This window comes from Artemia sp. Qi Xiang Cuo, unplaced genomic scaffold (assembly GCF_049724085.1).
Source record: "Artemia sp. Qi Xiang Cuo unplaced genomic scaffold, ASM4972408v1 HiC_scaffold_2954, whole genome shotgun sequence".
Taxonomy (NCBI): domain Eukaryota; kingdom Metazoa; phylum Arthropoda; class Branchiopoda; order Anostraca; family Artemiidae; genus Artemia; species Artemia sp. Qi Xiang Cuo.
This window is the reverse complement of record NW_028300808.1, coordinates 2118359-2145150: the sequence shown is the minus strand read 5'-3', so window position 1 is coordinate 2145150 and position 26792 is coordinate 2118359. Positions and strand designations below refer to the sequence as shown.

The 26792-nt window shown below is 32.3% G+C and overlaps 1 protein-coding gene and 1 long non-coding RNA gene across 2 annotated transcripts in view; both read left to right on the top strand.

Annotated features, from left to right (window-relative positions):
• Window positions 1-11444, top strand: part of LOC148938371 (uncharacterized) — a 70909-nt gene extending 59465 nt beyond the window's left edge. Inside the window, exon 2 of the long non-coding RNA XR_016143705.1 lies at window positions 11298-11444. This is a non-coding gene — a long non-coding RNA (uncharacterized LOC148938371). The remainder of the gene's footprint in view (window positions 1-11297) is intronic.
• Window positions 11445-12095: 651 nt separating this feature from the next.
• LOC148938370 (facilitated trehalose transporter Tret1-like) overlaps window positions 12096-26792 on the top strand; it is a 37761-nt gene continuing 23064 nt past the window's right edge. Inside the window, exons 1-3 of the mRNA XM_089107855.1 lie at window positions 12096-12136; window positions 13310-13520; window positions 17216-17463. Coding sequence (XP_088963981.1) covers window positions 12096-12136; window positions 13310-13520; window positions 17216-17463 — 500 coding nt within the window. The remainder of the gene's footprint in view (window positions 12137-13309; window positions 13521-17215; window positions 17464-26792) is intronic.

The window sequence follows — 26792 nt, the reverse complement described above, 5'->3', positions numbered from 1 at the left end:
AGATAACATTGGCAAAATCTATGTATTAGAATGCATAAATTCTTTATCAACATCTTTTGACAGATATGTCGGATAAAATTGACAAAATCTATTTATCAGAGCGAATAAATTCTTTATCATCATCATATGCCGGTAGATCGGTTATCCGGACAAAATTTAAATATCAGATTGAATAAATTCTTTATCAGCATCTTATGTCAGATATGTAGGATAACGTGGTCAAAATCTAAGTGTCAGAGTGAATAAATTCTTTATCAACTTCTTTTGTTGGATATATTGGATAGCATTCACAAAATCTAAGTATCAGAGTGAATAAATCCATTATAATCATCATCATTAGTCAGATGCACTGAATAATATTGAGAAAATCCAAGTATCAGACTGAATAAATTCGTTATCAATGTCTTTTGACAGATACGTTTAATAAAATTGACAAAATCTAAGTATCAGTGAGAAAAAAAAATTTGACATCAGTTTTCGGTTACGTCGGATAACATTGACAAAATCTATGTATTAGAATTAATGAATTCTTTTTCAACATTATTTTTAAGATACGTCGGATAAAATTGAAAAAATCTAAGTATCTGAGTGAACAAGTTCTTTATCAATATCCTATGCTGGATACGTCGGATAGCTTTGTCAAAATCTAAGTATCAGAGTAATTAAATTCTATATCAACATCCTTTGTCGGGTACATAGGATAACATTGACAAACTTTAAGTGGCAGAGTGAATAAATTCTTTATCAACATCTTTTGACGGATATGTCAGATAAAATTGACAAAATCTAAGTATCAGAGCGAATAAATTTTTTATCATCATCACATGCCGGATACATCGGTTATCCAGATAAAATTGAAAAAATATAAGTATCAGATTGAATAAATTCCTTTTCAGCATCTTATGTCAGATATGTCAGATAACATTGTCATAATTTAAGAATCAGTGTGAATAAATTCTTTATCAGCTTCTTTTGTTGGATACATTGGATAACATTCACAGAATATAAGTATCAGAGCGAATAAATCCATTATCATAATCATCATTTGTCAGATATGCTTGATAAAATTGAGAAAATCCGAGAAGTATCAAATTGAGAAGTATCAGAGTGAATAAATTCGTTGTCAATATCTTTTGACAGATACGTTTAATAACATTGACAAAACCTAAGTATCAGAGTGAATAAATTCTTTAATAATATTTTTTCTTATCAACATCAGTAGTCGGATACGTCGGATAAAACTGACAAAATATATGTATTAGAACGAATAAATTCTTTATCAACAACTTGAGTCGGATATGTCGGATAAAATTGACAAAATCTAAGTATCAGAGTGAACAAGTTGTTTATCAACATACTATGCTGGATAAGTTGTATAATGTTATCAAAATCTAAGTATCAGAGTGATTAAATTCTATATCAACATCCTTTGTCGAATACATAGGATAACATTGACAAACTCTAAGTGTCAGAGTGAATAAATTCATTATCAACATGTTTTTTTTGGATACGTTGGCTAAAATTATCAAAATCTAAGTATTAGAGTGATCAAATTCTATATCAACATCCTTTTCTCGGATATATAGGATCAAATTGACAAAATGTAAGTGTCAGAGTGAATACATTTTATTTTATCAACATCCTTCGTCCGACACATCAGAAAAAATTGACAAAATCTAAGTATCAGAGCAAATAAATTCGTCAGGTAACTCAGATAAAATTCATAAAATCTAAGCTCCATTAATTTGACTTTATGCATCGTTGCGTTGAATCTAGGTTAGACTGTTTACAGATGGAAGCACATCCTCTTAGACACACAGTCATAGTGAGAGAGACATGCAAAAATGTAGGTTAATTTAGGTTCACTTAGAGTGGTTTGCCACTCTAAATGTCAAAAGACATTGATACAGAATTTTTTCACTCTGATACATAGATTTTGGCAATGTTATCTGATGTATCCGGCAAAAGATGTTGATAAAGAATTTATTCAATCTGTAATTTATATTTTTTCAATTTTATCCGATTTATCCGACAAAGATGCTGATAGAAAAATGTATTCATTCTAATACTTAGATTTTGTCAATGTTACTCCATGTATCTGACAATAGATGTTGATGGATAATTTAATCACTCTGGCACCTAGGTTTTGATAATTTTAACTGAAATTTCCAGCAAAGGATTTTAATAAAGAGTGTATTCATTCTGATACTTAGATTTCATAAATTTCATCCCGATCTATCCATCAAGGGATTTTGATAGAGAATTTATTCATTCTAATACATAGATTTTGCCAATTTTATCCGACGTATCAGGGAAATGTCATCGATAAAGAATGCCAATAAAGAATTTGTTCACTCTGATACTTAAGGTTTATCAGTGTTACCAAAAGTATCTGTCAAAAGACATTGATAAAGAATTTATTCACTTTCATGCTTATATTTTGTTAATGTTATCAAACGTATCCAGAAAAGGATACGTCGGATAACAATTTTCTTAATTTTATGAGAGATATGTGAAAAAGTACGATGATAAAGAATTTATTCACTCTGATACTACGAATTCGTGACTGTTATCTGATGTACCAAACGAAAGAAGTTGATAAAGAATTTTATTCAATCTGATACTTAGATTTCGTGAATGTTATCTGATGTATCCGACAAAATAAGTTGATAAAGAATTTATTCTCTATGATTCTTAGATTTGGATAGTGTTATCAAACGTACCCGTCGTAATACATTGATGAAGAATTTATTCACTCTGATACTTAGATTTTCTCAAGCATATCCGACAAAGGACTATGAAAAGAATTTATTCACTCTGATAATTAGATTTTGTGAATGTTATCTGATGTATCAGACAAAGGAAGTTGATAAAGGATGATAATTTATAATTTATTCACTCTAATAGATAGATTTCGACAGTGTTATCCCACATATCCGACAAAGGATGTTGATATAGAATTTATTGGATCTGATACTTAGATTTAGTCAATTTTATCCGATGTATCTGACAATGATTATGATAGAAAAAATATATTCACTCTGATACTTAGATTTTGTCAATTTTCTCCCACATATCTGACAATTGATGTTGATACAGAATTTCATCACTCTGACACTTAGGTTTTGATAATGTTGACCGACATATCCGGTAAAGTATGTTGATAAAGAAGCTATTCGCTCTGACCCTTAGATTTTATAAATTTTATCCTGATCTACCCGACAAAAGGTGTTGATAAAGAATTTATTCATTCTGATGCTTAGATCTTCTCCATGTTAACCTATCTAGTCAACATATGATGTGTGCAAATTCCTTTTATTTAATCCCCGATGTTTTAATAGACATTTTAAACATTTGATATACTAGCATACTCTAAAAATAATAAACATATAACAATGTAATGCAAAATATATTTTTAATGAAATAATGTCATGTGGGATATTAATACAAAAATATATTATTATACATTATTAATATCAATGAATAACATTGGACATTTTGAATCTGTTCCATAAAACAGTTCACCATGTTCTCTCTTGATTTTGTAGCTATTGTCTTCTCTTATTTCGTAATCAGTAGAATAATCATTATTCCATTTTGAGTCATACACAATTTTTACTGGCGTGTCACCGACATGTTCAATATGCATTTCATCTTTGCTATTATTACTTTCATTGTCTATATGATCAGTTGTAGTAACGTTTGCTGGCACTTTGTTTTTCATTGATTCATCTTTATATTCCCTAGTGATATTTTCTACCAGTGCCCCTTTTTATTTTTCCGGCAATTTCACTGTCAATTACAACATTATATTTACACAGGTAACAGTTTCGGCACGTAGACAAGACATGATTTATGATATTAGTAGAAGAGTACGCCTGTCTTCTTTTGATCTTCAGTTGAATGCTAATACCCGAAATCTGACGATACGATGTATCAGTAGGTAATGTGTTACCAGCAACAGTAGCAAGGAGTTGTCTTCTATCATCGACGATTATTTTTATGTCGGCATTCTCTTTGAGTGCAATCATCTCCGGAGATCTCAATCTTGCCTATCCACCATCATAAGAGTTAAATTGTTTTGGTACTCCAAAGAAATTTAATTTCTTATTGTCATGACAATGAACACATACATTCCCAATAAGATCTCTACTTGTACTTGTTTCATAGTTAAAATACTTCTCCATGTCAGTATTCAATGCTGCAATAACAATATCATGTGAACACCCTTTCTTAAAATGCTTCATCTGCACTTTTTTAAACATAAGAATTATGTGTTTATCTTTCCACTGCGTAAAAAATACTGATTTAATACATGCAATAAACTAGTTAGTGTCGATAACCTCCCATAGAGTACCAGTGGGAAAGCCGCGTTGTGTCTAAGAGCAAGCATGGAGTACGATTGGTGGAGCTGCAAGCATATTTCATGTCAATTTAAGATACGTAAAAAAAGTTGACAATGCAAGCATACATTCCCAATAAGATCTCCACTTGTACTTGTTTCATAGTTCAAATACTTCTCCATGTCAGCATTCAATGCTACAATAACACTATCATGTTAACACACTTTCTTAATATGCTTCATCTTCACTTTCTTAAAGAAATGAACAATGTGTTTATCCTTCCACTGCGTAAAAATACTGATTTAATACATCCAATAGACTAGGTAGTGTCGATAACCTGCCATAGAGTACCAGTGGGAAAGCCGCGTTGTATCTATGAGCAAGCATGGAGTACGATTGATAGAGCCGCAAGCATATTTCATGTCATTTTAAGATACGTAAAAACAAGAGTTGGATAATTTCGAAGTCCAAAAAAAAATTCAGTCCAAAAAAAAAGTGTTACTACAAACAATATTTTTTTAATAGTAAAAGTCAAGAGTAAAATATCTATATAACTCTTATTCTGAATTTGGAAAATATTAAATGTGAATTTCTTATGTTTTTCAGTGTGTTTTATCTCATTCGAAGACATTTAAAAAAAGTTGAAAAAAATATATCGTTCAAAAAAACTAGGGGGAAGGGGCCCTAACCGTTATGGGTAGGGGGTCCCTTGGAAGTTGGGGATAGGGGACCTTTGGTGGTTGAGGTGGTTGAGGGGATAGGGGACCTTTGGTTATTAAAATTCTTTTCTTGGCATCTACATCTCTATTAGTATCAACTTTTTACTATACTACAATGTTAGAGCATATTTTATATTGACAATACTGTTGAAATGGTATTTGTGTATTATACAGAACACATCCAAGAAGTAAAGCTAGGTCAAGTCACAAGGTCATCTTGTCATCGTTAACCATTTCCTTAGATTGATGCTAACGATGCTATTCCTAATTTATAATTAAGTGCCTATGAGTTAGAAACCCCTTCGGGGCTACCTTAACTGGTTAGCAGTTTAACCCTTTTTTACCACCTTCATATCAGGGTCTATTAATACGATACTACTCATATATGGTTTTCATAGAAAGCTTCGTCGTAGAAACTTCAAAAAGAACTCTTTCGATTGGAAATTCAAAGGGCTAGTGCCCTTTTTAATAGTTGAAAGTGATTGGAGGGAAACTAACCCCCCTTTCCCGCCCACCTTTTCCCCAAACACATCCAATCAAAATTTTTAGATAGCCATTTTGTTCAACGTAGTTGAAAATTCAGAAACTTAGGTTTTTGAGGGTAACAACCCTCCCCCACTGCCCTCAGGCCAAGGGGTTTAAGTTATGCCTTGGGGCAGATAAGGATTTGTATAGAAAGTGTTGTCGTAGAAGCTTCAAAAAGGGCTCATTCGATTGGAAATTTTAATGGCTAGTTCCCTTTTTAATAGTCGAAAGGGATTGAAAGGCAGCTAACACCCTTTCCACGCCCACTATTGCCCCAAACACATCCAATCAAAATTTTGATATAGTCATTTTGTTCAACGTAGTTGAGAGTTCTGGAAATTATATGTTTGAGCAGGACATTCCCCCCCCCCCACAGTCCTCAGGGGCAAAAGTTATAAGTTATGCCCTTGGGGCATATATGGTTCTTATGGATGGGATGCTTGTATAAACTTCAGAGAGGGCTCATTTGATTGGAAATTGAAAGTTCTAGTTCACTTTTTAAGAGTCAAAAGAGATTGGAGGGTTCCTAGCCCCCCCCCCTCTGACCTCTTTTTTTGTAGAACCCATCCGATAAGAACTTTGAGATAGCTTTTTTTAATATTTCAAAAACTCCGGAGTCAACACAGCCCCCCAGGGCCTGAGGGCAGGTGTTGTAAGTTATGCCCTGGGGGATTATGTGGTTCTTATTGACGTGTTGCTCTTAAAATTTCTGAGATGGCTCGTTTGATTATACACTTAAAGTTCTAGTTCAGTTTTTTTAGAGTCAAAATAGATTGGAGGGCAACTAGGCCCCCCTCCCACGGCTCTTTTTCCCCAAATGTATCCAATAAAAGTTTCAAGATAGCCATTAAGTTAAAAATTGCTCAAAAGTCAGATAAAAAAAACTCAGGTGTCGTCAAAACCCCCCAGGGCCAGGGGGCAGGCGTTGTAAGTTATACCTTGGGGCATATATGGTTTTAATGAAAGGGATGCTCGTATAAACTTCAGAGAGGGCTCTTTTGATTGGAAATCAAAAGTTCGAGCTCACTTTTTAATAGTCAAAAGAGATCTGAGGGCAGCTAGCCCCCCCCCCTCCCCACACCTTCTTTTTCAAAACCCATCTTATGAAAATTTTGAGATAGATATTTTGTTAAAAATAGTTGAAAGGTCTGATAAAAAAAAATCCGGAGTCACTAAAACCCCCCAGGGCCCAGGGGAAGGCGTTCTAAGGTATGCCCTAAGGGCATGTATAGCTCTTATGAAAGTTGTGCTCGTATAAACTTCATAGAGGGCTCATTTGATTGGAAATGGAAAGTTCTAGTTCACTTTTTAAGAGTCAAGAGCATTAAGGGAAACTATCCCCCTCCCCACCAACAGGCTCTTTACCCCCCACGCCCTTCCGCTACAAATTTTGAGATAGCCAGTGTTTTGGAAATTGTTCAAAAATTTGATTAAAAAAATTTCCCCTAGGGCCCGGGGGATAGGCGTTGTAAGTGTTTTTCTGGGGGCGTATTTGGTTCTTATGAAAGGGATGCTTGTATAAACTTCAGAGAGGGCTCATTTGATTGGAAACTGAAAGTTCCAGTTCAATTTTTAGGAGTCCAAATATATCCGAGGGCAACTAGCCCCCCCCCCCCCCACACACACAAACACCCTTTTTTCCCCAAGCCCATCCGATAAAATTTTTATAATAGCCATTTCTTTAAAAATAGTTCAAAGGTCAGATAAGAAAAATGCCTGTGTCGACGTAACCCGCCAGGCCCCAGAGGAAGGCGTTATGAGTAATGCCATAGGGGCATATATGAAACTTAAAACGAACATAAATTAAATAAACAATCAATGCAAACAAACATACAATAGATATTAATTTAAATTATTAAATGAATCTTAAAACGAGTGAAAACTAAATTGAATATGCAAATCAAGCTTGAAACAAAAAAAATCACTACAAAGAACAGTTCAGGTATGACCTCTTTCTCTCACTGTAAAAGTCTAAAACCTACTGCGTCATTGGCACTTTACTGAAACCTATATGCGTCTTGAACAGTCTTGGAAAGAACAGTCTTGGAAAGGGAACAGTCAATTTGATGTTTGATAAACAACATGAAATTGAATATTTGATGTATAATGATATGAAATGTTGAAAGATCCCTCAGGTCAAGAATTTATTTCACAGTAATTTTATTTTTATTTTCAATTCTGTAAGAACTGGAAAAGAAAATGTTTGTAATATAATTCTTTTTCAGTTAAGCGCCAATGACACAGTAGGCTATTGGTTTTTATTTACAGTTAAGAAAGGAAGCAGTATCCAAACACTTGTTTGAAGTGAAACTATATTCGTCTTGAACAACTTTTAAAAAGAGCTAATAAATTAATCTGAATATTTGATGTATAATGATATTAATTGATGAAAGCTCTTCAGTACAAAATTTTTCTATAATTTGAATGTTAATTTTCAATATTAAGTACAAAAGAGAATATCTGACATAAAATTGGTTTTCAGTAAAGCGCTAATGACGCAGTAGGTTTTAGAATTAGAGAGTGAGAAAAGGAGGTCTTAACCAAAATCTTGTTTGTAGTGATTTTTGTTCGTTTCAAGCTTGACTTATATATTTTATTCAAGTTTCACTCGTTCTAAGATTTATTTATTAATATACATTAGTATCTATTGTATGTTTGTTTGCATGGACTGTTTATTTGATTTCTGTTCGTTTTAAGTTTCATTTATACTTCAATCTGAATTTTTTTTTCGTTTTAATATTTATTTTTATATTAAATATAATAATTACTCGCTTTAAGATCTATTTATTGATTTATATTATTACTTGCTATATGTTTTTGCTATGATTGTTTATTTAATTTCTGTTTGTTTTGGGTTTCATTTATTCTTAAATAGTAATTTTTTTTCGTTTTGAGTTCGAATTTCAAAAGGTACTTGTTTCTGCCGAGCTTAAGTTTAAAATGGTCTTCACTTTTCTTTGAAAAACTCACTTTTCGGAAAGTTTTTCTTAATTAATCTTATACATGATCAAATGCCCCTTCTCTAAGTTTGGTGGAAAAAAGAGGTTAAATTTTAAATTTAGCGTTTTTCATTGTTTAAATTTGAGACAATCGTTTATACTGTTGCAGTTCCAAAAACTGCAAATTAGACAATTGTTCCTATCTAGATTTGTTACAGAAAACACAGCCATAAGCCTTGCAAACAAATTATTAATTTTTGACCGTTTATGAAATTTTTATTGTACTATCTGCAAAATCAAGTTTATTTTAAACAATAAGATTTTAATATTTCTAAATTTTGAAGAAATCAAACAACATTTTAAAAAAATTATGGTTTAAGAATATAATCGTTTTTTAACTAGCAGATTATAAAATTGGCAATAAAATTTTTTAAGTAATTTTTCATTGAAAACTTTAGTTGTTACTATCCGATGGTAAATGACAATCAAATTATGATTGTCAAACAGATCATGGTAATGAATTGTAAGTTAGGAATGACTCGGCTCAATAGTACCCAAAAATCTGAAAAATGGAATTTCAAAATCAATAGATACATCAAAAGAATCAAATTATTATGCTAATTCCAAATATGTAAGATTCATCAAGTTTACTGTTACCCATCAAAAGTTACGAGCCTGAGAAAATTTGCCCTACTTTAGATATAGGAAGGAAATACCCCCAAAAATTAAAGGAATCTGAATGAAAATCACACCATCATGTTCAGTGTACCAGATAACCCTACTGTAGAATCTTCAAGCACCTATCTGCAAAAATGTGGAATTTTGCGATTTTTGCCAGAAGACAAATCACGGATGCGTGTTCATTTGTTTTTTTGTTAGTTTTTTTCCCCAGGGGTGATCGTATTGAAATGATAGTCCTAAAAGATCGGAAGAGGGTGTATTGAAACGGAAATTAAAAGTTCCATTGCTCTTTTAAGTGTCTAAAAAAACTGGAGGACAACTTGGCCCCGTCCCACGCCCATTTTTCTCCAAAATGATCTGATCAAAATTTTAGGATAGCCATTTTGGTCAGTACAGTTTAAAGATCAAATAATCATGTCTTTAGGTATAAAATGACCCCCCACTCGCCATGGGGAGATGCCTGTAAGTTATAAAATTTTCCCAGTGCTTACGTATTGTATTTGTTTTTGGGACGTATACAGATATTTTTTGGAGGGGGGGGGTTGTGCGGGGGGTGGTGTTAGATAGGTAGGGAAATTTTATGGGGATGAGTTTTCCAGGTGAAATGTTACGCTGGGGGAGGGGATTGACAAAATTACTGTGCAAAATTCTTTTTAATTGTCTTACATTCTTTTTTCCAGATTTGTCATGTGGAATGTGGAAATGTTCTGGGGGAATAATCCAGGTGCTATTTTCCGCGTGTTTGGTATCCGGGAAATAATTTATATGGAATGGGGTATTTCTGGAGTGATCGAGAAACCGATTAGAGATTAAAGTTATATTCAAATGAAAGAATGCAAAGGAGAATTTTTGAGGCTGAATCGTCGTGGGAGGGGGGATTCTCAGCGAGGATGGAACTCTCCGGAGGGAATTTGGAATTTGACGGGGGGGATGTACTTTACGTTGGATGAGATTTCCATGGAGGAGTTTTTCGTGAGGGGGAGGGGTATATTTCATAAAGGGTGATCCAGATTTACCGGCATTAATCGAAAAATGAACAGAAATTATTCCATATATGAAAGATTACCACTTCCGGAATACCTTGCTCTTTACGCTAAAGTTCGACTGTAGGTCCCAATTTCTTAAGAGTGGCTACTTAAACACGGGGATTGTTTCATTAGTTTGGAATCTCTTTTTTTTAAGTGCTAACAGATTTAGCGTAAAGAGCAAAATATTCTAGAGGGGGCAACCCTTCATATACGGAATAAATCTGCTAAAATTAATATGCAATTTTTTTTTCATTATTAAACTGGAACCTGAATTAGTTGAAAAATGTTCAGAAATTAAAGGAAAAAAAAGTTGTTTTTAACTGAAAGTAAGGAGCTACATTAAAACTTCAAACGTACAGAAATTATTCCGTATATAAAAAGAGGCTGTCCCATCCTCGACTCCTCCCTCTTTACGCCAAAGTTAGACTCTTTGTCACACCTCTACTTTTTAAAACAGTACAAACTTTAGCGTAAAGAGTGAGGCGTTGAGGATAGGACAGCCCTTTTCATATACAGAATACTTTCTGTACGTTTTAAGTTTTAATGTCGCTCCTTACTTTCAGTTAAAATAGCTTTTCATTTTATTTAATTGGTAGTCAAAGTTGACAACTTTGCTCTTGGAAATTGTTATCAGGTTGGACTGTTGGATGTCGGAATGCGTTTAAAATTCCAAATTTTACAAAACAAAAAGACGAAAAGAAATTTATCATAAAAGGCAAGTATCCTTCGATTATGTGTTTCTGGTTTTTGGGTTATTGGATATAACCTAACTCTACTGCCTTTATGGATTAACTACCCAAATAGTCTACGAGAAATTTGTTACATGTGGAAAAGTGAAATTCCCACTATAAAGATTATTTTTTCAAAAATTGCTACGTCCAAAACAAAATACATTTTCTCTTTGAGCGTTGAGCGTTCTCCAACTCTCAAATCCCCCGAAAAAAATCGGAGGTTTTCGATTCAGTTACTTCACCAGAAAACCCACTTTCTGACTGCCACGCACAGTGGCTGCAAAAGTTAGTATCATTCTATCCTTATTAACCGATTCTATTATAATTCCAGTTTTTCGTCGCTGCTTGTGCTTCAGTTGGCTCTTTTGCTCTGGGATATGACGACGGTTGGGGATCTCCAGCAGGTCCCAGTATTCGGGACGATTTAAGCGTAAATGCAACAGCAACTGATCTAGACTGGATAGGTAAGGCAGCATAAACTATGTCAAAATAGTAAATAAAGCTATATCTTCACACTCAAAACTAAATGAAATGTTCATAATTAAAAATGTTCTTTCAATTATAATAATAAATAATAATAAAGCTATATCTTCGCACTCAAAGCTAAATAAAATGTTGATAATTGAAAATGCTCTTAAATGAAAATTTTCATAGTTTTACAACAAAGTGAGAAAAAATTCTTTTTGCTTCACACAAGAACTTTTTTCCTAAGTATTAAAAAAAAAAAAATAAAAAAAAAAAAACTCTGCCATAATCTATTGTAGATCATTTAAGATATAAGAAAATGAGGATGAGTAGAAAATACCACTTTAGTTATGGTTTTATAAATAACAATCATATTCCTCCATTTCGTAGCATTTAGCAATGGACAATGTGGCTTCCATATCTTATTTTTTCCCACCAGCCGCTTCGTATAGAAAGGGTGGAGGTAGAAACTTGGGAGGGATCTCTTTCTATTTGGAAGTGAAAGTTCTAGTGCCTATTCTAAGATTTGAAAACTACTGGGTTAAAGTAAGATATAATTTTCACAAAATCCCATCCTTTTTGGCAACAGAGTCATAATTCATAATGATACAAAATAGAATCCTAGTAAGGAGTAACTCCTTCAAAACTAAGTTCACTCTAAATAATGGCGAAGGCTCCACTGCTTTTCCATCATAAAAATAAACAGTATGTGAAAAAATGGGGAATTTCTGAGACAGTAAAACTTACTCAAGCCCAAGTGGAATTTTGCCTCTTCTTTTTGAGAAGCAAAATCATAAATTCCTGTTTATTTATTTTCGCGGCCAATGTGGCAACATGGCAAAATATCTTAAAAAATCAATCTAAGAAAAATCTTTGAAAATAATGGTTTTTAGGTATGAATAGATTTTTTATGAGGAGTCAAAAGGATGTTAGAATTAAATAAACAACAAATTTTTCAACAGAAAATAATTATTTTGGTTCTATATCTAAGAGCCGTCCTCAGAAAAAATTTCATGGAAGCAAAACGACATTTACAATAATATGCGATCTTTTAAACTCTAATTAGAATGTAAACATTCCCAGAATCCTTACTTCAACGAATTTAAAGCAGTACTGATCTTCGAGAGTCCAGGTTGGCAATTTTTTCAGCCATTAATTTTTTTAAGGAACAAAATAAAACGAGCTATGGAATTATTTTGCCAGTTCATTTGAAAAGTTCGTATATTGATAATCCTGATTGTCAAGAAGTCAGTATTTTCTTATAGCCACATTTTATTATTGAATTTATGCTCAGCATGATAAGTAATTTTTCTGTATATTTCATTTTTTGATATTTTTTTTTTTTCAATTCAGCAAGTTGTATCAGCAAGTTGGATCGACGTACTTTCAAAAAAGTTTTCATTCAAGTTTTGCACAGGGTAGGCTAACTGCTAATAACTATGAAATATACTGTTTCTGGTTTTTAATTATTATATTATATTTCCCTGTAAACGAAGCAATTAAAACAAGTTCATTGCGGTATGGGTTGATGTTGTAGCGTCAATTTTTTAGATGTTTTTCTTATTTAATCAAAAGGTTGAAAAGATTAGTGAAATCTCTTCAACAAAAACTAGCTACAGTGAAAAATTTCTAGAATAAAATCTCACAGAAAAATAAATGTCAGCCTCTTTGAGCAATGAAGAAGTTAATTTCTCCTTTGAATGTGACTCAATCATAGTTTTAATATATTTTTCGGGAAAAACACAGTTTGGGAAGAATTGATTTTCTTTTAAACAGGTTAAAATTACAAAATCAAACGAAGCTTATTGCGGTTAAATTGCGAATATTTGGTTCGAGATGATTAGTCTCAATTACTTATTTTTAAATGTTTTCTGTTAGTGTCATACCCATTGGATCAACATTTGGTGCAGTTTTGGCTTTCGTTTCAACGAATTATGTTGGACGACGAGGAACCATGCTTCTCATTTCTCCATTTTACATTTTGACTCACCTTTTAACAGTTCTAACAACCAATCAAACTCAAATATTCATTGGTAGAATTCTCACTGGTATGGTTGACATTTCAACTACAATGGCATCTCAAATTTACGTAGGTTACTAAAACTCCTTCGTTTTTTTTTAATACTGAGAAACAGAATTTTTTGGCTCCTGAAAGTCTTTTTGATGCTCAAATGGGTCGAATGCACCTTTTTACTACGAATTTGAGAATGCGCTTAGTATGTTATTATAACCTGCAATTTTTGTGTATTAATTTTTTTAAGTTAGTTCTGTATAGATTTTTGCTATTTTTACCTTTTATTTATATTACTTAAAAAACAATTTTTTTTTGTTTTGCTTAGTTCTAAAATGAAATTAGAGTTTATTAATACCAACAGTTTTTGCGTAATTGTTTTTAAAATTTGAAGTTTTGAGTTTTATGTTTTAGTATAAATACATGAGGGAGAGAACTATTATCATAATATTTTTTAATCCACTATTGAACTTTTATCTAAATTGTAAAATTTTGTTTCTTTAACCGATAAATGTTTAATTTGGTTTTGTAATAAATTATTATGTCGTTTATAAGTATTAAATTTTAGAGAAATCCACTATTTCGGAAAAGTTTTCAAACGAATATTTGTAAAAATTTAAAAAATGTAATTAGTTTTTTTTTTGCTTCTTATACTACAGACTCAATCTTGAGGAGTTAAAAAGATTAATTATAATAAAATTAAAGGCATTTCTGAATAAGAAATTAAAACACTTATCCCTCTTTTTCTAGCACCATGTTTTTTCTATAATGATTTTTGTTGTTGTTAAACTTCTCGGTCCTGGGGAAAACATTAAAAAAAAAAAAAAAAATGATGAGTGCTAACTAATTTGGCTGTTCTGCATACAAAATTTAATTATGAAACCGTCTTAGACAATTAAAATTTATTTCCCTAAAACCAAATGGTTAACCAAATGGTTAAATACATTTTATAATGTATACTTTATAATACTTTTAACCAAATGGTTAAAATACATGAATTAAAAAACCAATCCACAAAAATTGTTTATGATAGAAAAATTACTAAGTACATCTTAGAATTTATCTGAAAAATAACTACCTGTTGGTAAATAAACTTATATATACCAGAGTTTTATTTAAGTAGTGTGTTTTAAAGCACTTCAACTATGGCTTCTTTGGTTGAAGATATGTCGTACTAAGAGACTACATACTACTAAAAGTATGCAAATTTGATTGAGAAAATTTATTCTTAAAATACTAGTATAAAAAGAACACGTTTGAGAATGTTTTTGTGTTTTCAATAAACCTTAAGCAGACCTTTAGATTAAAAAACGGGTTGATGGGACGGAATCTATCCTCCACCCTCGTCTGAAGAGTAATTTCTACTTTTTTGTAAATTTGCATATAATTATTTTATTCTATTCATTTAAGGATCAGTTCTTCCTTCATTCGTTCCACCGAATTCAAATCTGTACAACAGCTCATATGGCTCTTAATTTTTTTTTCAATTTTATTATTTCAATTCAATAAAAACTCATTCTTTTTTATTTTGAATTCAATTTTCAATTTTTTTCAATGTTTCAGTTTTAATTTTAATTCATGGCTTTTAATTTTTTCAAAGAAAATAAGTAGATTCCATGCAAAGAGGCTTATGTATGGATTATGCCCTTTAAGATGGTGCAACTCAAAATAATATATATATATATATATATATATATATATATATATATATATATATATATATATATATATATATATATATATATATATATATATATATATATTTCTCATATTCAAATACGTCTCATGTACTAATTTTAAGTATTAATATCTTGGTTTGTAGTGGACATTAAGCATATATTAATGAAGACCAAAATAAAGGATGAAGATTTAAACTTTTTAACATATCTTTGAAGATTTGACTCCATTCTTAAACCGTTTGAAACACTCTTTTTAATATACTCCCAATCACCTAAATAAAACCAAACTTTTAAAACTAATTCAAACTTGGTTTCAATCCATCTTTGAAAGAAGAAATTAAAAAAGAATCCACTATGGCCTATGTAACGGTAAATTGTTTTAATTGGGTATAAATTAAACTTAAAAGAGGTAATATACTTTTTGATATATCTAAACATTAAGAAAGATGCCTCAGGTATCGGAAAATATATCCATCGCGGTTAATACTTATATAAACTATAACATTTGAGTCTTAAAGTTTTTCATGTATATTTTAAGGCTTTTGATGTCAATTTTCAATTTTTTCTTTTAAGAATGTGTAATTTTTCTATCAATTTAAAAATAAATTTGTAGTAACATCTAAATATTAAAGAATGACGTTTTAGTTTTCAGAAAATATACAATTATAATTGGTACTAATATAAATTGTGAAATTTAAGTACAATGTATATTGTAAAGCCCTTGGTCACAACTAATATAAATGAAAAAAAATTAGAGTCTTAAAATTTTTCAGGTATATTTTAAGGCCTTTGATCGCAATTTTAAAATTTTTTTTTTTTTAGGAAGTGGAATTTTTCATCAAGTAAAAATAAACTGTACTCAAATCTAAATATTAAAGAATGTCGTTTTAGGTTTCAGGAGATATACAATTATAATAGATAACAATATAAGTTGTGAAATTTAAGTACATTGCATATTGTAAAGCCCTTGATCACAATTTTGATACTGATTTGTAAACAATCTAGAATTTTTCAAGAATATTTATAGAATTTGAGTCTTGAAACTTCAATGGATATTTCAAGCCCTTTGATGAGAAGCTTCATGCATTTTTTAAAATGTAGGATTTCTAAAACAATTTTGAATAAAATGTAGCAAAATCCATCCTAAGGTTTTGATTAGCAATCAAATGCCGAATTTTTTTATCGTGAATAAATACTTCAATGAAAATTTTAATTTTGAAGAAATAATTATTTATTTCAACTATCATTAAAGGCTTTTGTTTTGCTTTTATTGTTATTTTATGAATTACTGGAAACAATGGTTAAATCAAAAACCATATTCACATTTGTTGTATCTTCTTAATGAAAAATGTATTAAATTGAGTAAAAAGAGTCACCTAGACTTGTATGAAAATTTAGCATCTAATTTGATTCATATTTCCATCGAGTATATAATTTTCTATTTTCCTTGGAATTGAACACTCATATTATAATACTCCTCAATTTAAGTAGATGTCTGTTGCAGCATCAACACGGGGAGCAGTTCCTTATTTTCAGATTCTTCTTTTTCAATTTTTCCTAATTAATATTATAAGTTTTTCTTTCATTTTCGTTTAATCCTCCTAATTAATTAATTAATTTATTTATAATCCACATATGTAGTCTTATAAGAGGGAGGGGAATAACAATAATAACAAAACACAAGAGAAAAATATAATCAACAATATACCAGACAAGACCATGGTTATGGGAATAAACGGTTTCCTTTGCCGTATCTGAAACTCCAAAATTACATCGGAACACCTAAAAAGCTCCAAATAGTCAATTTTGGCCAGAGCATGTCTCTTTCAATTTTCTCTATTTGCAAAATTCTTTCAATAGCCCATCTAGATTTTTTTTTTTTTTTTTTTTTTTTTTTTTTTTTTTACTTTATCCCACTCCTACTAGCAATTTTTTTCTTGTCAAACTACTGAAAAAATTACTAACAAATTAGTTGACTATTACTTTCAGCTTAAGCATGGGGGTCTTATTGTGCCACAAAAAAAAATAAAAAAAAGTAGTAAAAAAGACATAGAATACCCGAAAAATACAAGAAAAGACGTTTTCTTACCTTAGACCAGTGAAATTGCTACACCAGAACTCCGAGGAGCCGTTTCAAGCCTTCCTTCCGTCGCTCTTGCACTCGGAATACTTGTCTGCTACGTCATTGGGGCATTTGTTGATTGGAGGGTTCTAACACTTTGTGAGCTTGCATTTCCGATTGCATATTTGTCAATGTGGTTTCATCCTGAGTCTCCTGTTTGGCTTCTGAAGAAAGGAAGGGTGGATGATGCCCAAAAAGCCCTGAGAAGGCTCCGTGGACAGTAGGTTCTGAATTTTTTATATTTCTGTACTTTTTTGTGCTCTAAAGACTAAAATATTACCACCAAACAACATAAATTGCCAAAAATTACACGATAATTTTGTTTATCTGGAATCTATGATAAAAACAATGATACTTATGATAAAATAAAAAAAATTACCAGTTTGATTTTAGCTCCGTATCCTTAGGCCCAATCTTGAGGAGTTAAAAAGATTAATCATGATAAAACTAAAGGTAATTCGGACAAAGAAATTAAAAAAAAAATCCCTCTTTTTCTAGCACCCTTTTTTTCTATAATGATTTTTTTTTACCGTTAAGCTTCTCGGTCCTGGGAAAAACATTAAAAAACAAAACAAGAAAGACAAAAAGAAACAAAAATAAAACGTACGATAAAAAGAACCTTCAACTACATTTGTCTGTCATCAAACTGTGAGAATGTGAATAGAGTGGGAGTGAAGGAGGGTTGTGCAGGTTTGCAAAATCAGATGAACAAAAAATAATTTCGTTGTTTGAAATTTATGATAATATAGATTTTTGAGTAAAAAATATGAATGTCTTCGATCGAGGTGGGAAGAAGTGATTAGAAAAGGTTTAAAATAGTTAAAACCGTAAGGGGAGTTAATATTGAGGCTTTTAATAGAATTTAGTGTTGGAGAAAAATGTGCATTAGTGTAGATACAGAGGGCTGAAACAAAGAGTTGGCCGAAAGACAAAGATGATAAAGACCATCAATTACATTGGTTTTTTCTCAAGTCATTATAAGAATAAAAATGGAGTTGATACCATGGTTGAACCTAACAAAATCTAATCGAGTCTTTTATTACTTTGTTTAATTTCTTAAATATTTTAATAAATATGTTCAGTGGCGTAGTAATGTCTTGTGACACCCGGGGCGAAATTTCAACTCCCTCCCCCCCAAAAAAAACATTTAACATTGTTGAGTCATATTTATTTATGGTGGAAACATACAATTAAAAAAGCTATTTGAAATGTTTAAATTAAGGAGTGAAAGGAAAAGTAAATTGCCTACTGTATAACATTGTAATATAAACATTTTAATGTAAATAACTTACAGAAATTTAAGCAAAATACAACATTTTTGTACATATTAACATTATTATTACAATATCAAACAACACCCTTTTAATTCGTAGCTTACATTAAGTAAGTCTAAAATGGGCCGGGGCTTTTATTATAAACGTTTTAAGGGGAAATAAGAGAATAGCTCTAAATTTCGTATTTTACTATAGGCCTATCCATGTTTTTTTGTACTTCGACTTCAAACGCCCAGGTAATTGAATGATATATAGGCTGTATATTTTTTTTATCTGGCACGATATTTAAAAAAATGTAATGTATTTAAAACCCATGTTTTCATTCAGAACCTCTTCTTTCTAACTTTGTTTTATGCAAAATTAGAAAGAGCCTCATCTTTTTGCTACACTGTCTTCCATAGATAGCATGACTAAGCTCGATAGTTGAGCTTGGCTCATAGTAGATCTGAAATAACTTTTAATAAGCTTGAGTCTTAAAAACTCCTCTCGCAAGAAAAAAATGAGACACATAATGTCAGGTAAAACCTTTATGCTAAAGTTTGATTAGGAATAGAGTCTGGAAGCTCATATTATACTATAAACTGCAGTAGTCTCAGAGAACTCCACTTGAGAGCCACTTCTTCAGGAACGTTTGCTGCTTGTCAAAACATCCTTTGTTTTATCGTTTAGAAAAAAGAAAAGTACTTAATTTTTACATACCAAATAAAGCATAATTCAATATATTTTTACATGGTGGTATTTTTAGCAAAAATATCAATTCCTTTAATCGGTACTTATGTATTATACTGCCAACACTCAAGAAATGAAGTAAGGTTAATCATAATCAAAAATTCTAAAATATAATGAAAATATAATACTTTAGAAAACATTTGGACAATATTTTTTCACATTAGGGGTTGGTGGGTGTTAGTAACCTGACCTAAACCAACCCAACTCCCAGCCCTCCCCTAATTAACGTGCAAATATATAGCACAAATTATATATTTCCAATGTGTTCTATCACATAAATAGTGACGAAAATAATGATGCTAGGGCTGTTTTTAAAATTTAAAAAAAACTTTTTTCAGTTTTAATGATCAAATTTTAATGTGAGTTTCTCTTATATTATTTTTTTTTCGATTTTTGCTAAGGACGGCCCATGGATATAGGGTTGAGATATTAATTTAAAGTTTCGTTACACTGTATTTTATAAAAATGTCCCTGTTGTTCCACTTATTGTTTGTGTTCTGTCACCTGCCACTTGTTTTCCACTGAGCGTAAAATAAATTGTTTCTTAATACAGACAGATAAAACTGGTTCGTTCTCGAGCTTTACACAGCGTCAACTTGAGTGTCGGCAGTACAATACATAAGTACCCTTTAATTATCACACATTCAATTATTATATTTTTAGGATTAATATATTATGGCCAAAACTTAGAGTAAAAGAAAATGTAGGCTCAAACTAAATGCTAGAAAATAAAAGAAAAAGGTATCATCTTAAAGGGTCCATTTATTTTCCGAGTAAAACGACGGTTATATTTAAAAACTGCATAAAAAAAGGTCTCGAGCGGTATATTCATCTAGCTCATAGCTCGATAATGAAAATAGTAATAAAGACATTTAAGGTTTAATGACATGCCCTCCCTTTTCCCATACGATTCCTATGAGAGCCCTGTGACGTCACGTCATCCCTGTCAAGATTCTCATGAGAGCTCCTGTTTCCAGTTGTAATGACGCAATTGTGTTTCAGTATTAGCAAGATTCCCGCAATATATCCCTGTTTCCAGGTTTTTCTATTAAAGGGAACACAGCTGGCAAGGTTCCCACGACACACCCTCGCACTTTAAACGGTCAGATAGGAAAGTAACATGGGAAGTCAGATAAGTGAAGCCCCTCAAGCCGTTGCACCTGTGCGATGCGGTCAGCTGGCAAGATTCCCACGACATCCCGGGATTCCAGGTGTTCCAATATCGTTTCAGTATTTCCATATGATTAACTTCACTTCTCGAGTGTGGTCGGGATATTTAACAAGTATCACTAATAGGGAATTAGCATAGGAAGTTAGATAAATAGAGCTAGTAATCCCTCAAGCCGTCGTGCTTGTGCTCTAGCACCTAGCACTCTAGCACCGAGCTCTACGCACCTCAAGCCGTCACACGTCTTTGAAATGCGGCCCCTATTTCCAGGTGTAATATTCTTGACGCAATCTTGTTTCAGAAGCAAGATTCCCATGACACACCTCTGGACTCCATGACGTCAAACGACACACCCCTGTTTTAAATACTCATGTGTAATATGGATGACGCAATCTTATGTACCCTTGTGCCAGGACCAGTGGGGAATCCCCGCTTATAACTGAACACGGCACACACGTGGGTCACATGCAACGACAGCGCAGATGTTGCGTAATGACGGTATACGCATTGCCTAAGGACAGCGCACATCTTATGAAATGACAATTCAGAAACAACTTAATAGAGGACCACATCTTACGTAATGACGGCACATATCTTAAATAAGGACAGTGCACCTAGCGTAATGACAGCGCACAAATCAAAAATGACTGTCACATAATACTATTTTGACATTTCGCCGAAACGTTCAACGTATTTTCTTTCTTTTTCTTTAGTTCTTTGTCCTCGATAGGACTCGAAAGGTCAATTTCCTTCAAATGGAATAGTACCTTAAGCGCCAGGACTAGCCTCCCATTCCCTGTATTCTGTATCGAGAACTGTTTTCTATAGCTAACAACTGAGATTCCAGTGACGTCAAAAGACACACCTCTGTCTATCCCTTGACATACTTGGCAGGATTCCAAACGCATGCCGTGTCCTCATGACCAGTTGTAACATGGCTGATGTAAAATGCGCAGACGGATAATATTTATTTCCAGACATTATTGCTCCTAATGTATTTTTAACGATGAAAGACGGAAGGGATGCTTAAATTGTGTAAACACCTAGGCATTAAAGACTCGTCCTAAACAATATATCTAAAGGATTATGCTTATTGTAAATATAATTTCCATTAATTAAAACAAATTTTCAAACATTATTAAAACAATGAAAAATCAGTGAAAAAACCCGACAAACAACAAATAAAACGTAAAAAAAACATGACAAATGGAAAAAGAAAAACATGCATGAATAGAAGAAACGTAGGGGTCCTAGCAGGCACTTTCAGGGAGGAAGGGTTGATGTTAGAGCTAAATTTTTAGGCTCTTTTTTATTATTTTGAGGGCTTTTAATGAAAATTAATCGTTTCTTTGGATCCAGACTACACCCTCCCCTAGTATACGGTAACTTCCTATTGCCGCATCTGAAACAGAAGGTTCAATATCCGTATAGATTTGCGGTAATTCTAATACCACCAATCGGCTGAAAACGCTGCTTTGAATTGCAGAGTCTTTTTTGACTAAAATAAATGTCTATGTTAACAGTTCTTTTTTGTAGGATTAGCAGCACTTTTTAGAAACGAACGCACCCCGTTCGGTATTGCTGTCTCTAAAACAGGAGGTTCAATATCCGCATAGATTTGCAGTAATTCTAAAAAAAACATAGTTTTTAGCTTTTCGGTCTTCCTTTGGCTAGAACTGTAATTTTGTCCCACAATTTGTTTGAAAACCCATTGCAGGGACACAGTTTTCTTTGGCTAAAATAAATGTCTATGTTAACAGTTTATTTTATAGGATTAGCTGTACTTTTTAGAAACGAACGCGCCCCATACGCCAATGCTACCTCTGAAACAGGAGGTCCAATATCCTTATAGATTTGCACTAATTCTAAAAAACATTTAACTTTTAGCTTGGACTCTCAATAAATCCAAAGGAAAGGCGAGTTGCATTTATACCCATAAGTTTGTCAACCTCCATACATTGTAACCCCATTTAACTTAACCCTCGTTCAACTAAACCCCTTTTTAACCCAACCCTTCGGATGTGGATGTAAATGATCCCATTTTCATAACCGTGCAACTGAGCCCGTTTAACTGAACCCCTCGTTCAATAGAATACCCGACTTTCGTATAACCTCCTTTTGTCTCATCCCTCAAGCAGCCCAGGGGACATTTTTCCGGCTAAAATATCAGAAGGCGCAAAGGAGAATTCTATTTCAAGAAATTATTGTTCCCAAGGCAAATATGTAATTAGGGATTTTCTAAAAATACAATGTTTTCGAGACAAGACTATGCAATGGAAAAAACAAAAACATACGTGAGTAGAAGAAAGGTATGGGACCTAGCATGCAATACTAGGGAGGGAGGAGTGATATTAGAGATAAATTTAAAGTGTATTAAGACATATTTTGAAGGAATTTTAATGAAAATATCCGTTTCTTTGAGTGCATATTAGATTTTCATTCCCCCTCCTCTACGAAAATAATTCTTATTACGCCTCCACCATAACTTTTAAGCTGTAAAACATGTTACTCCATGCAATTCACGCCATAGTGCCATTATTTAACTGCCTTTCTGACGTACCATTCATCATTCATAAGACATTTTCAGACATTTCATGTTAAAAAGTGCATATTCAATCCGATGATTCAAGTTTTTCTCGGGGCAAGTCTATCATGATGCTCCAAAAAGCACTCCAACAGCCCCACAGCATTACACCCGAGCCATCCACGTGGCAAACGCCCTCATAACCTTTAGGACATTTTCAAGCCTTTCCCACCGAAAATAAGCCTGTGAATCTAAATTAAACACTATATTTTTTGAAAAGCGGAACAAGGCATTTCATTACCAGTACTTGACACTTCAAGCAATTCACATTATAGTACCATTATTTGACTGCCCCTCTGACACCTCCTTCTTCATTCCTAAGTCATTTTTTGGACATTTCTTGTTAAAAAGTATGCTTTCAATTTATTCATCCAAGTATTTTTGCAAGCCCAACCTTTCATAGTAACCACAAAAAGATACCCGCCACCGCGACATTACACGCCTGGAATCCACGTGGCAAACCCCCTCATCAACCCCTAGGACATATTTTGACATTTCTTGTTAAAAATTATGCTTCAATCTATTGATTCAAGTTTTTCGCAAGCCTTTCATAATAACCTCCAAAAGACACCCCACCACCACGGCATTACACGCCTGCAACCTACCACACACGTGACATAGAATAGTGGAACTTCGTATTTAATTACCAGAGCGTGATACTCCAAGCAATTCACGCCACAGTACCAAACTGTTACTGCTCTGCGACACCCTTCGACACCCGTCATCAAAATTTTAAGCGTCTTCTATCGTTTAAACACATCCTCAATGGATATATTTCTATTGCTATTATTTTCCAACGATTCTCTCACCAATTATTTTCCAACGATATCCAACGAGGGCATCAAATCACTATTCCTAAGACATTTGTCAGACATTTCTTCTTAAAAATTATGCTTTCAACCCACTGATTAAGGTTTTTTCTAGCAAGCCTGTCCCATACCATCCACGTAGAATTGAACAGTGAAACTCAGTATTTCATTGCTAGAACATGACACTCCAAGCAACTCACGCCATAGTGCCATTATTTGACATCTTTCAACACCTTCGTCATTATTGCTTAGAAATTTCCAGACGTTTCATGTTAAATATTACACATTCAATCCATTGATTAAAGTCATTCACGATGCTACCTTATCATAATAACCTTCAAAACAACCCCACACAACCACAGCATTCCACGCCTGCGATCCACATGGCACAACCCCTCATCACCCGTAGAACATTTTCAACCTTTTTCACTCCGAAAATAAGCTTGTGAATCTAAATTAAACGCTTATTTTTTTTTGAAAAGTGGAACTCGGCTTTTTATTGCTAAAATGTGAAACACCAAGCAATTCAAGCCACAGTACAATTATTTGACTGCCCCTCTGACACCTCCTACATCTTTTTTGAGATATTTTCAGACATTACATGATAAAAAATACAAATTCAATCCGATGATTCAAGTTTTTCATTGGGCAAGCCTATCACGACGCTCCCCCAATATACCGTGCACCACCACAGCATTACACGCCTACCATCCACATGGAACACAACCCTCATCACCCCCTAGGACATTTTAAACCTTTTCACCCTGAAAATGAGCTTGTGAATATAAATTAAACACTATATTTATTTGAACATCGGAACTTGGTTTCTTAAGAAGTAACAAGTTTTTTCTGAATATGAACAAAATTTTTACCCAACACCATAAATTTCTTTGTAGAAGTAACATGTTATTATTAAAAGTAAAAAAATTTATTTTGGAAGTAACATGTTTCTCTTAATAGTAAACATTTTTTCTAAAAGTATCAAGTTTTCCGTCCAAGATAACACATTTCTCTTAGAAGTAATGACTTTCTGTTAATGGTAACAAGTTTTTCTTAGAATTAAAAAGTTTTTCTTATCACTAAAAAATTTTTCTTACAAGTAATACGTTTTTTCTTAATACTAACAAAGTTTTACTTAGTACTACCAAAATTTTCCGCAGAAGTAACAAGTTTTTTCTGTATACGAAAAAAATTTCATTCTATACTAACAATTTTTTCTAATAGCAGCAAGTTTTCTGTCAAAAGTAAAAAATTTATCTTAGAAGTAAAAATTTTCTGTTAATGGTAACAAGTTTCTCTTAGTAGTAGCAATTTTTTCTTAAATCTAACAAATTTTTCTTAGAAGTTACCAGTTTTTTCCTTAATTATAACAAAAGATTTACCTAATACTAAAAAATTTTTCGTAGAAGTTCTTCTTAATAGTAACAAATTTTTCCTAATGGCAGCATATTTTCTGTCAAAGATAACGAATTTCTCTTATAAGTAACAATTTTCAGTTAATGGTAACAAGTTTTTATTTTTCTTAGAGGTAATAAGACTATATTGACACTAACAAATTTTTCCTTAGAAGTAACAAGATTTTCTTAGTACTAACTAAAGTTTTACTCAATAGTAAAATTTTTTTACATAGAAGTAAAATTGTATTGTATTCTTCTTATAGAATACAAAAGTTCAGTCATATCCCAAAATCATTCCTACAAATTGAGACTTCTTTCTCGTCGTTGAAAAAATTCAGAATAAAACTAGAACTTCTTCTCTTCATTGAGAAAATTTAGTATTAAAGTGGAGCTTTTTTCTCTTCTCTCGGAAAGATTCAGAATCGAACTGTAGCTTTTTCTCTTCTCAGGAACAAAATCCGGAACCGGAGTACACTTTTTTTCTCTTCTATAGAATAAACAGGAGTAGAACCTGAATTTTTTTCTTTAAGAATATTCAGAATCAAAGTTTAACTCTTTCTCATTTTTGAGAAAACTCAGAATGAAAGTAGAAGTTTCGCTCTTCTTTGAAAATAATTCAGAATTAAATTGGAACTTTTTTCTTTTATCTCAGAAAAATTCAGAGTCGAGGTTCAACATTTTTTCTTTTCATTGGAAAAAAATTCACAATTGAAAATTAGCAATTTTCTCATCAATGGAAAAATTCAGAAGAGAACTTGGACTTTTCTTCACTTCTTTGAGAGGACTCAGAATTAAAGTGGAACTTTCTCTCTTCTTTGAAAAATATTCAGAATCGAAGCATAACTTTTTCTATGTTCTAACAAAAATTCAGGAGTGAAGTGAGCCTTATTTTTGTTCTATGAGAAAATTCAGAAGAGAATTTTTTTTCTCTTCGTTGAGAAAATTCCAAACTAAAGTGGAACTTGTTCTTCTTTAAGAATAAATTCAGAGTCGAATTTCAATATTTTATCTATTTGGAAATAATTCAAAATTGAACATTAGCTATTTTCTCTTCTCTGGAAAAATTCAGAAGAAAACTTGAAATTCTCTTCACTTCTTTGAGAAAACTCAGAATGAAAGTGGAAATTTCTCTCTTCTTTCGAAAAATTCTGAATCGAAGTATAACTTTTCTGTATTATACTGAAAATTCAGAAGTGAAGTGAGACTTCTTTTTCTTCATTGAGAAAATCCAGAATTGAACTGAATCTAATTCTATTCGTTGGAAAAATTCGGGATCAAAATGTTACTTTTTTGTCTCTTCCATGAGACAATTTAGAAGAGAACTTGAACTTTTTTCTTTCTCTTCGTTGAGAAAATTCTGAACTTAAGTTGAACTTCTTCTTCTGTAGGAAGACTCAGAACTGAAGTGTAATTTTTTTCTTTTCTTTGGAAAAATTCTGAATCAAACTTTTATTTCTGCTCTTATTTGAAAAGTTCAGAAGAGAACTTGAATTTTTTTATTCATTGAAAAATTCAGAACTGAAGTGTAACTTCAGTTAACTATGTTTAAGGTAGGTTAATTTAGATTAGGTTAGCATTACCGCTCATG